Source organism: Brassica napus, unplaced genomic scaffold, assembly GCF_020379485.1.
Source record: "Brassica napus cultivar Da-Ae unplaced genomic scaffold, Da-Ae ScsIHWf_3088;HRSCAF=3902, whole genome shotgun sequence".
Taxonomy (NCBI): domain Eukaryota; kingdom Viridiplantae; phylum Streptophyta; class Magnoliopsida; order Brassicales; family Brassicaceae; genus Brassica; species Brassica napus.
The window spans coordinates 487,395-500,623 of record NW_026016323.1 but is presented as its reverse complement, the minus strand read 5'-3'; the positions used below and the strand labels follow the sequence as shown (position 1 = coordinate 500,623).

The window sequence follows — 13,229 nt, the reverse complement described above, 5'->3', positions numbered from 1 at the left end:
TTATTAATATCTTTATATATTTAATAGATTAATGTAAATAATTAAATAAATATAATTAATGAGATGGACCTAATAAGGCTAGTATGACTTTCTTTTTTTTTTTAACACTGGATTTCATTCATATATGGAAAAACTAGCTCAACCCCAAATAAAGGTGAGCAAAGTAACAGACGTTCACAAAGTTTCAAAGAACCAACACGTCCCAAAACGAGAGTGAATAAGAGGAAATTCAAGGTAAAAACAGAGCAAAATATAAAACCACCAGTAGGCAGTATAACAGCAAGGAAACTCAGATTCTGAGTGTGGGGGTAGTAGAACAGCAGGACCAGAGGACACGGGTCCAAACAATAGCATTACCAATCAGTAATAGTGCTGGTTGTGGTTTCTAAAGGTCGTAGCTACAACTTCTTTGAGAAGAAGATTGTTTAGCCAAAGGGGACCCCCTGATGCCACGTAGGACTGGGACCTGTGATCAGAAGTGACACTAGTAGCGATCGACATAGCCGCCAGATTTCTTGAAACATTAACATAGTCTACTCTCCATTCCGGAAGAAACCGCATGCGCTCGTTAATATTAGAGATTAAGAGACGGAATTGTGGAAAGAGTTCTGGTCGTAGAAGGGCCATGCGAAGGTCTAGCGAGGAGGTTTCCAGAATCACTTGATGAAAGTGATGACTTGCCATCGATTCCACTGACCATAAAAGGGCTTGGAGCTCTGAATGCAGAGGCGATGTCAGTCTGGTGAAAGCACGCCGACTGTGTAGGAGAACCTTACCTTCCTCGTTACGAACGATCCAAGCCGCTCCACTAAATGGAGCATTAAAAACCCAAGACGCAGCCACATTACATTTAAGGCAGTTAGGGGGAGGTCTCTGCCAGCAAACCTGATCAGTTGGTCCAGACGATAAAGGGGCTTCCAAGATAGCACTTGGAGCCATCGTTTCTCTCCAAATCTCAGCTTCCATTGAAGCTTTGTCAAATACCGTAGCCGGAGTAAGTCTTGTATGCTCAAAGCAAAACTCATTCCTTGCTTTCCATATATGCCAGAGGACCCAAGGGAACATCTGAGCGGTATTTGGAGGCAAATTTTTCCTCTTACTACAACCCAGGAGATGGTAGAGATTAAGGAAAACTGAGTTCGACCAAGAGCCTGACGGAGGCATAGGGATAGACGTATGAGCCCAGACCTCTTTCGCATATTTGCAATGAAACAATACATGAGCAATGTCTTCGTGACCCCTACCACACGCTGAGCACATAGGATCAATGTTAATACCTCTGGTCCGCAGTCGAGCACGAACAGCCAAAGCACCAGAAAGGATTTTCCATAAGAAATGTCTCAGCTTGGGAGAGGTTTTGGTTTTCCATAGCTCTGACCATAGCTTCTTTTCCAGGGCAGACACTGCAGGCTCAGTAGAGTTAAGACTCGCTGTCTCAATCTCCAAGAATTTATACCCACTCTTTGACGTGTACTTCCCATCTTTAGTATATGCCCATATAAGCTTGTCTGGCCTGTTGGGGGACTTCCTTGTTTTGAGAATAATCTCAACATCAGTAGGAGTGAAAGTTTGACGTAACAGATTCTCATTCCATATGCCAGTGTGATGATCAAAAAGATCTTCCACCTTCAGAGTAAGATCCACCACTGAGTTCTCTCTGTAATTTGGGCAGCGAGGGATTTTGTCAATGATCCACTTGTCCCACCAGACGTTTGTGCTTGAACCATCACCAATGGACTGAACCAGCCCTTGTTTGAGCACTTCTCGTCCATGTAAGATGCTCCTCCATGCAAAAGAAGGCCGCGATCCCAAGCTACTCTCCATGAAAGAACAGTTCTTGAAATAACGGTGCTTGAGAACACGAGCAACAAGCGAGTCTGGGTTGCTCCAAATACGGTAAGCTTGTTTTCCTAGTAGAGACTGATTGAACATCTCTAGATCCTTGAAGCCCAAACCACCTTCACTCTTGGATTTACACAACTTTTGCCATGAGACCCAAGCGATTTTTCTCTTATTAGAACCACTACTCCACCAGAACTCAGTCATTGCACTGACAAGGCGGGCACATGTATCTTTGGGGAGGCGGAAGCATGACATAGCATAGATGGGTAGAGAGAGGCAAACTGACTTGAGTAAGATCTCCTTGCCTCCCTGAGATAGCGCTTTTGCAAACCAACCATTCAGCCTTCCATGGAGCTTACTTCGAATGAAGCTGAGCAGTTGTCTCTTCGAACCACTAAAGCACTCCGGTAGTCCCAAGTAAGTTCCTTCTCCTCCTTCCTTATCAATATCAAGGATCCCTTGAACTTCAGTCTTGACATCAGCAGGGACTTTAGAACCAAAAATCACAGAGGACTTGAGAGGATTAATCAACTGCCCTGAGGCATCACCATATCTCTTCAAGCACATCATAATCTCTTCTGCCTCCAGTGCATTCGCCTTACACATCAAAAGACTGTCATCGGCAAACAAAAGGTGATGCACTGCAGGACCAGAAGCTCCTAGTTTGATCCCATGGAGCTTACCCAATTCCGCTGACTTGTTTAAGCCGTTAACTAGCGCCTCCGCACATAGGATAAAGAGAAAAGGGGAGAGAGGGTCACCCTGACGGAGACCCCTTTCTGGTTTGATGAAGCCGTGAGAAGCCCCATTTAACAGTACTGAGTATGAGACCGTACTAACGCATGCCATGATCCAGCGAACCCACTCCCGTGCAAACCCCATACGCTCTAAAAGTGTCTCAAGGAAACACCACTCCACTCGGTCATATGCCTTTGACATATCTGTTTTGATCGCCATGTATTCATCAGAGACGCCATCTTTTGTTCTCAGGGCATGAACCATTTCATGGGCGATAATGATGTTGTCGGATATTAACCGGCCTGAGACAAAAGCACCTTGAGTTTCAGAAACCACCTCCGGTAGGATGACCTTTAGTCTATTACATAGGACATTGGAGATGATCTTATACTGGACAGAGCAAAGGCTGATAGGTCTAAGGTCCTGCATCTGATTTGCGTTCAATACTTTTGGGATGAGGCTCAACTGTGTGTGGTTCCATCCTTCAGGGATCACAGCCGTAGCAAAGAAGCCCTGAACCTCTCTAATTACTGCAGGTCCAACTATATGCCAATATTTGTGGTAGAAATTTCCATTCAGACCGTCCTCCCCCGGTGCACTACCTCCATCAATACTCATAGCTGCCTTTTTAATTTCCTCAGAAGAAACTGGAGCAATCAGCCGTGAGTTCATTTCTTCTGTAATCCGGCTCTGGAAACCCTCAAATAGCGTCTGTAGGTTATAAGGGTTGGTGCTTAGGAACAGCTCTCTGAAATACTCAGCCGCGATGTTTCCTTTTGAACCTTCAGAGAAATGCTCATTACCAAACTCGTCAAACAGCATAAGAAGTCGATTCTGGACCTTCTTTCCTTTGACTACATTGTGGAAGTACTTGGAGTTGCGATCCCCTTCCCTAAGCCATTCTTCTCTGCACTTTTGTCTCCAAAACCTCTCCTCTTCCATATAGGCTTCAGCTAGTTGTTTCTTGATCCGTTTCAGCACCGCTCGGATCGGATATAGTTTGGAGACTTCCTTCTCCAGAGCTGCCTTGAGCCTCAAGATACGCTCATGGGAATTAAGATCAGAAGTTTTTTTCCACCTGGAGATCCCTCTGCGCACCTTAGAAATGCGATCCATGATACATACCGGATCCCCAGAGTCCCCCCATCCCTGAGCAACTACTTCTTCAAAACCTTGACGGTGAAGCAAGCGGTTATCCAAGTAAAATCTTCCTCGTTTTAATTCTCGTTGTTCCAGAACAAAACCAATCAGTATATGTCTATGATCAGAGCCCCACATATCTCCATATTCCACGCTCGATCTTGGGAACAAGTTAAACCATTCATCGTTGCCAAAGCACCTATCGAGGCGGCATTGAACCCAAACCATCTCTCTCCAGCCTCCCCACGACAGAACATTCCCCGAACTCCGCAGTTCTCTAATCTTACAGCTCCTGGCCATGTCCCTGAAGCCCCAAAAACTGGATTCTTCTCTCACAGCACCACCCAATTTGTCCTCATTTGACATTAATTCATTAAAATCACCTGCCAGCAGCCAAGGCTCATTCCTGCGCAGCCCAATCTCCACTAATCGATCCCAAACCTCTTGACGTCTTTCTCTTACTGGATCTCCATAGACACACGAAAGAAAGAAAGACATTGATCGAACTGATACCTTCAAATCAATAATCCTCTTATCACCGGAAAGAATCTCAACTCCATAACTACTTTTCCAAAACACCGCCAAGCCACCACTACGACCGAGGGGCTCAACCGTGTAAATACCATCATAACCCAAACTTTTTTGCAAATCCAAAATGTACCCAAACTTCTGCTTTGTTTCCATCAAGAACATAATATCCGGGAAGAACTTGCGACGAACTTCCCGAATGATCTGAACTGTCTCAGTGCTTCCTGCACCTTGACAGTTCCAGCACCAAACACTCATTGGGGCAGCAGCGGCTTCATACTGGAAGCCACCGTAGGTTCTGATGTTTTCAGGTTTTTGTTGTCTGAAGCGAGCAAAGGAGAAGTAGATTTCCTCTTCGTTTTGCGTTGAGAAGATGCGTGAGATGTGCCCACTTGGTCCTCTGTTGCAACACTGGCTTTTGGAGTCACTTTCCTTTTCCAGGAAGTGGGCCGTCGGCGCATTGTTTTTTTCTGGCTCAGGCTTCCGGAGGCTCGCCCCTCCAGCGAGGGGCCGAGCTGAAAACCCGTCGAAATCAAGGTTGGAGCAGATAGAGCCGAAGAGTATGAAGATGATGTCTCTTGTTCTCCTCCACGAGAGGTTGTTGGTATGCCAGAGACCACCAGGGCATTGTCAGTCTGCCGTTGCAGCAGCTGAGAGAAAGTTGGTTCTGTGTAACTAAAAACATGGCCTTTTCCTTTATCCAAATCACCAGAGATTCTTGTAAGTCGCACTGAGGCCTCTGTTTTATTGTCTTCAATTCCTTGCCGAACCCTTTCAATTCTGGCCATTCTCTCTGTTGGATCCGAGTGTGAGATATACTGCATAGCCATCTTCAAGTCTTGTTTAGATAGCTCCGGGAACAAAGGTGGAAAACCAGGTGGCCCCTCCAAGATCTCAACTGGACCTGTCGCAATACGCTTACTCTGGGCTTTCTCCACTTCCTCTACAGGATCAAGGAGCACTCTCCGTTCAGTCTGAGCTCCTTTCCTCAGCATAGGGCATCGGATCTTTTCATGTGTTAGACGCAAGCAATGAAAGCATCTTTTGTGTATCTTCTCGTATTCAAACTCAATAGTGACCACCTTTCCTGGTGTGCTCAGCTTCCGTGTTTCTTTCAGTGGCTTAGTGGTATCAAATATCACTTGTGCTCTGATGTAGTCCTTCGTATGAGATACCTCAGGGTCATAGGCAATCTCCTCCACTTCTCCAATTTCCGAGGCCAATCTAAACATTGTTTTAACAGTGAAGAAGTCAGCTGGAATATGTCGGATCCGAATCCAAAGGCTCATATTCTGGAGGAAGTTCTCCGGGGGAAAGGAAGACCACCGTTCTAGAACCATTGCCCAGTGGTTATACGACCATGGGCGATCCTTTAGGACCGTCGCTAAATCCTCTTCACGCTGGAAAACAAATTGAAATCTGTCTCGAGACAGCGCAATTCCACGGACTCTCCCTTGCACACGCCAAGCCGTTGGCATGTAGTCAATCATTCTTTCCATTGACTGACACTCCGGATTGAGAAGACGACCCAATAGGCTTTTTTCATTCTCATCAAAGACTCTGTACTGGGGGCTATCAGGGAGGACTAGAGGTTCCTCATCATCAAGAGACAATGCTCCAATGGCTTTGTGAAGAAAGTCGGCCATATTCTCCGCGGTGGTGCTGAAGCAGTAGGCAAGGTTACGGCGAGGGGGCAGATTCTTCGGAAGGAGGTCAAGAGTGATTATGGAGAAACTCCCATTGATTACGCTATATTCCGCCACAATCTTTAGGGAATTCATTCAGATTTGGAAGTTCTTGATTGCCAAGAGAGGTAAAAGAGGAAAGTTGAGCAAGGAAAGGGAAATTTTCCTTTGATTTGATTAGGGAAAATCGCGAAAAAGGAAATTGGAGATGCACTTCCCAAAAGCAGAATACCGTTGCCAAGGGCCGGTAATTGAACTTCACTCACGGTGAGGAAGAGAATAAGGGAAGGGAGCGGTGGTAATAAATTCACCGGAAATCGCCTTCTTGAGAAAATTTAGAGAGCAAAATCAAAATTAATAAAAAATGGTACTTCTTTTTTAATAGAGAAGATTGTTTGGAAACATGTATAACAATATAAAAAGAAGTATTGTGTCATTTTAGTAATCTATATATCTAATCTATTAAAACATGAGTACAAATAATAAATCACTTTTAGACTTACAGTTTATTTACAATCTTATACCACTAAAGTAATTAAAAAATTTACCATTAATATTCTTTTCTTTTTGTGCATATCAATGCATTTTCTTAAATAGATAATCACCTAAAAACACAGCAACAACAATAATTTAAGAAAATCTAGGCAAGTATATAGTTTAAAAATTATATTCTAAGTGATAATGTCCCAACTTACTGCAAACTAATATAAGTTTAACTTTCATTAACATAAATAAATAGCTTGAAGATTATTCCATAGCCCATAGGATCCATTTATATGTTCTAATTGTACTTTTATAGAGGTGTAATTCATTATAAATTTTACTTCTATTAAAAAGACTAAATAAACTATACAAATTAAAGAAAATTTTAACATAAAAATAAAATCATATTAGAACACAAAAATCGTATAGAATATTACCTATTAACTACAAATCTCAAACAATTGTGGTTAAAAACCAGCTATTTTCTCTTAATCAGGGTTGAAAACACTTCCAATAATCTAGCTAACTAATAAAATATTTTCTATAAATGAAATCATCTTCCATTAATTTATGAGATTAAATTATTTCCTTATTGATTGACATCCTTGATATTTCTATATAACTGGAATATAATATATATCTTCTCTCTCCAAAATATATGAAAATAAATCTATATAAAATATTTTCTTTGAATTTAATAATCGTGATCTGCCTTGTAAAGGTTGTTATATGGCTTCTCTATTCTGAAAATGTGATCGTAAATCTATAGAAAGTATACTTTTTGAATTCATTATATGTGATCTGCCTTACAAAGTTAGACTAAATATTTACTATACCCTAAGGTTTCATGTAACGTACATATATAGGAACATAAGTATTGGTAAATGAAAATAAAAAAAACCCAATTTTTTTATATAATTTAGTAAATAAAATATAAACTAGCCTATTAATATATCATTAGTAAAATATTATTATATAAATATAACTCTAGTCATTTTACCATTTAGGGATTTGCTTATATGATTCAATGTAGGTGATTCATTTGACAGTTTAAAATACAAAATACAACGAGTCAATGTAGAAAAAAAGTATTTGTGAACAATCATAATAACATAGAAATATATATTAATTTTTTTTAAAATATATTATACCATTTAGCAACAACAAAAAATATATATAATAAAGTGGAAACAAATACCCGCACGATTGCGCATGTCAAATCTCTAGTTTTATTAAAACTAAAATAATTTTTGATACTGTTTGGAAACATGGATAGCAGTATAAATGAGAACTGTTTGGAAACATAGATAACAGTATAAAAAAAAATATAGCGTTTTTTAGTAATTTCATTAATATAATTACATTAATTGTTTTTCCATATTTCACTTAGTTTAATAATTTCTTTAATTATATTACCTTAACAATACATCACATCATGAATTATATTATCATAATAATAATATTGCAGATTTTTATTTATTAGTTAATCAACATTAACTTTGTGCCAATTATAAAATCAAAAATGTAAAATAACTGACTTTTGCATAAAACGTTCGGTTTAGTTTGTTTTACTAAAATTTATTTATTTTAGTTTCAAATGGTGAAAATTATGTAGCCAAAAACATAATTCAAAGACATGTTTTATGAATAAAATAATAACTTAAATCAAAATAATAAAAATGTATTACATTTATTGTCATATAATTATTTTACTAAAGAAAAAACTTTTCTATTTCACTTAATTTACCCAAACACATAGAAAAAAATCCTTTTTATATAGTAGTTAATCAACATTAATTTTGTGCCAATTATAAAATCAAAAATGTAAATTACTGGTTTTTATATGGTTAAATGTTTGGGATAGTTTGTAAAATACTCTATAAATAGTTTAGAATTTGAAAAATACACCTTCTTTTTTATTTTTTGAAAACTACACTTTGTTAAAAGTGAGAAGAAAATTTTATCCATATTAAATACTAGATAAGGTCCGTGCATTGCAATGGGTTTTGTTTGATGTTTTAGTAAAAACATAAAAAATAATAAATCATTTTATTATAGATTGAGGATTTTTTTTTGTTTGCATAAGCTGTGAGATATTTATTTTATAATTACAAACTCATTTTTACACAGAAATTCCTATTAGTATTTGTATTTATAATCATGGTGCATAGGTAAATTGTTATCAACTTTGTATTCAAGTCTAGAGAAAACACCCATACCTACAAATTTAAACCAAACTCAACCAAAGTAAAAATTAAAATGAAAAAAATTGAAAGCTAAATAAGGTCAATCTAGTTAGTTACAATATTATACGGGAAATTACCATAAATACTACATTTTTAATACCACTTTTATTCTCACTTTAAAAAAGAAAAAAAAACACTAACAATCCTAAGGTTAAGTAATCTAGACTAAGGGTTTATAATTGAGAGGGTGGGGTAGGTTTTAGGAATATAGAATTTAATATTCTAATAAATATATAAATAAATAATTATTTTTTTTAAAAATTTTTTTTATGTAAACTAAAAATAGTTAACTCATATAAGTTAACATAAATATATACTCCATTTGTTTCAAAATACATGAAGTTTTAAGATTGTGCACAACTATTAAGAAATTTATTTTTTATCTTAAAAATATCATTAAAATATAAATTAATAGTTATTCAACCAATCACAAAACAGACTACAAAATATCATTGGTTACACAGTTTTTGATAAAGTGAAAAAATGCATTGATATATGAAAACATCATCTATGTTGAAACATCAAAAACTCCCTAAAACATCATCTATTTTGAAACGAAGGGAGTATATGTTAACTAATATCGAGCTTCATAAACATCATTATTCATTTAAGGATTTTCAATCATATGGCCAAGATTAACCAAGCAACCATGATCATAGCTGAAACTAACAGAAATAATAAAAATTAGTATATTAAATTTTCTTCAACAAATAGAGTTAACTAATAAAATAAACATCCCATTTTTTTTTATTGGAATTTAGTTTAGAAGATGCTGATTGAAAAATTACACCTTGATATCTCTTGATAAAAGACATTCATGATAATAACAATATTATCACATTTCACAGCACGATATATATATCTTCAAATAGTTCTACTTCTCCAGCTCATAATTTTGCGTGTATTTCAATTTCACTATATAGAATAGAGTTTTTGTAGAAAAAAAAAACTGAAATTGCTTAATGGAATTGGACTAATAATAATTCATAGAGAAAAAGTGCTACAGTTATTTATAGAAAACAGTTAAGTTAGAGTAACTATTTGAACATCAGCTTTTTCATATCATTGATATACCAATTACACATCTGTAACAAAAAAAGTTATATATATATATATATAAATATATATATATATATGCATGAATATTATCATCTAATTAATAGTTTCTTGTATCTTAAAGTTGAGCAAAATCTTTGTAGTTGAAAACAAATTTGTTTCATATAGTATTTGAGGTAATGATTGTTTCACATATATGCAGTTGTTGTTCTCTCAATCACTCTTATCTGAAATTTATGATCGGAGACTTTATAGTTCATACTGCAATCTTGCACATTATAAATAGAAGATGTCGATAATAATTCCTTCACATAGTTCATCTCCAAGCTTTTCAAGAAGATAATGATAGCAAATTAAATAAAAATTTCTGTTAGAAAATAGTAAATATTTTTTTTTTCAAACATAATCTTATTCTAAGAAGTGTCTAGTTAATCTTTTGACTAAACCCTGATGGCAATCAAAATCATAACAATTGTTGTTGATTGTAAAATTATTATCTAACTTGCATAACCATAATAAACCGTTTATACTGCATGGATCAATCGTTGTTGACGTAACATAATAAATTGATGTTGACATTGACTTACTATGATTGAATAACCAATTTTATATCGTCAATAGGAACTAACACACATAATTGTGCCAATAACTTACGCACAACAACATCATATTTTATGATAATTATAAAGTTATATAAAAAAAACAAACCTAATGTTTTTCTTGTATGAGAGAGTTTCTGATTTTAATCAATTATGTTTGGTGACAAAATATAGGAGAGTTTAATCTTATATATAGATGTGAATAATTGTAATCCTTTCAGTTACAAAAGAAAAAGAATAATTGTAATCATTTTTGGATTATGATTTCTTAAACATAAAATTTACTATTTAAATAAGAAAGTTTATTATTATATGGAAATATTTGAAATACTTGTTTTACATATTTTGTTTAGATTTGAAGAAAAAAAAGAAAACTACAACTAAACAGTCTTTAACAATTTTATTTTGTAGAAGATTTTATAAAAGGACAATTACTATCAAACAAATTTTTACAATTATATTTTCTGTATGATTTTATAAAACGAAAATTAGTATTAAGTAAATTATTATACATATTTTTTTAAGAATTGTAAAAAGGAAAAAAAAAATAGAAAAAGGAAATTATGGTCAACTAAAAACTATCAAACAATCTTTTGCTATTATCTTTGTTTAGGATTTTAAAAAGGAAAATTATTATTAAATAGTTCTTGTGTTATTATCTTATTATACTTATATTATTAATTATGATATATTATGCAATTATGTTTGGTGACAAAATATAGGAGAGTTTAATCTTATATATAGATGTGAATAATTGTAATCCTTTCAGTTACAAAAAAAAATTGTAATCCTTTTTGGATTATGATTTCTTAAACAGAAAATTTACTATTTAAATAATAGAGTCTATTATTATATGAAAATATTTGAAATACTTATTTTACTTTTTTTTTTAGATTTAAAAAAAAAAGAAAACTACAATTAAACACTCTTTAACAATTTTCTTTTGTAGAAGATTTTATAAACGGATAATTACTATCAAACAAATTTTAACAATTATATTTTTTAATTTATTATATATATTTTTAGGAATTATAAAAGGGAAATTTTTTATAAAAATGAAATTATTGTCAATTAAAAAGACTATCAAATAATCTTTTGCTGTTATCTTTAATACGAAAATTAGTATTAAGTAAATTATTATACATATTTTTTGTTTAGGAATTGTAAAAAGGAAAAACAATTAGAAAAAGGAAATTATTGTCAACTAAAAACCATCAAATAATCTTTTGCTATTATTATATTTGTTTAGTATTTAAAAAAAGAAAAATTACCATTAAATAATTCTTTTGAGTTATTATCTTATTATATTTATATTATTAATTGATAGATTTTAACACATGTCATCATCTTAAATTTTTAATTATCATGTGTTATCGTCATGTTAATTAGCAACTTTGAAGAAACAAGTTTTATATTATAAGATTTCAATAGTTAAAATATAGAATAGAAATTAGTAATAATATTATTACTAAACTTCAAAATAGTACATTGGCTCTCTCTCTCTCTCTCTCTCTCTCTCTCTCTCTCTCTCTCTCTCTCTCTCTCTCTCTCTCTCTCTCTCTCTCTCTCTCTCTCTCTCTCTCTCTCTCTCTCTCTCTCTCTCTCTCTCTCTCTCTCTCTCTCTCTCTCTCTCTCTCTCTCTCTCTCTCTCTCTCTCTCTCTCTCTCTCTCTCTCCTGCATCAGTGTTAGTCATGGGATATTAGAGTGTGTGCAATTCAAATAAAATAAAAAAATCACATGACTCTTGATTCTGTGTGTAGAATGATATTTTGTTGGTCTGCGATAATGAGCTTCAAACAATATCAGGTGTGAATAAAAATGTAGCTACAAAATGTCGCCTTTTTTATTTTTTTCTTCCAAAAATATAAAAACTTAAGATATTTATTATAAAGATTTTATTTAAAAAAACATATCTTATAATTTCTGAAGCTGTTAATTTAAATATTAAATAGATTATGATAATATTAAATATTCAGATTGGCTACTTTAGTAAATTCATATATACAAAAGTGTATTTTTCAATAAACATAATTAATGATGTAGTTTTCAAATTAAAATCTTATATAAGTGTATTTCTCCAAATTTTCCCTAAATGTTTGGTTTATTTGTTTTATTAAAACTTTTATTTTTATTTTAGTTTCAATCGGTGAAAAATTACGTAGCGAAAAATATAATTCAAACACATCTTTTGTGAATAAAATAATATCTTAAATCAAAATGATAATAATATATTGCATTTATTGTCACTTAATTGTTCACTACATGTAATTATTTTACTAAATAAAAAAAAACTCTTTTTATTTCATTTAATTTCGCCAAACACATAGAAATAGTCTTTTAATTACTTTGTAAAAGCAGTTAGGCATGAACATTGGATATCCATTTAGATATATATTGTTCTTTTCGTATATCGTTTTTATTTTGAAATTAGGCCCCGATTGAATATTATAAATTTATGTGTGAGATTTTGAGTTGGGTCCTTCTGGGTCTGGATGAGTTTTATGATGTATATAAACATAGAAATATCTAAGTAATAAATGTATTTGAAAAATGTTTAGATATTTGTACCAAAAATAACCATATTATCCGATTTGTTCTAGGTATTTTCAATACAATTAGTTATATTACGACTCATCTAAATATATAACACTAATTATAAAAAATAAATATCAATGTATAAAAATGTAAGAACCAATACCCGCGTATGTGCGCATGTCAATCTCTAGTGTAATGTTATAATGAACAGTTCGTTGGTAAAGGAATGAAAGAAACTCAGAGGACAATATCCCATCTAATCTATTAAAACAAGAGTACAAAATTAAACTTACCCTTAAACTTGCACAATATTTAAAATAACATGCCACTGAAGTATTAAATAACCATAAATTTAAGCTATTAATGTGTTTTCCTA

The 13,229-nt window shown here is 33.7% G+C and overlaps 1 protein-coding gene across 1 annotated transcript; it reads right to left on the bottom strand.

The window, feature by feature from the left end:
• Positions 1-4,502: 4,502 nt before the first annotated feature.
• LOC125603079 lies at positions 4,503-6,029 on the bottom strand. The gene has a single exon (XM_048774338.1). It carries the CDS (start codon positions 6,027-6,029, stop codon positions 4,503-4,505), a length of 1,527 nt encoding a protein of 508 aa, XP_048630295.1.
• Positions 6,030-13,229: the final 7,200 nt, after the last annotated feature.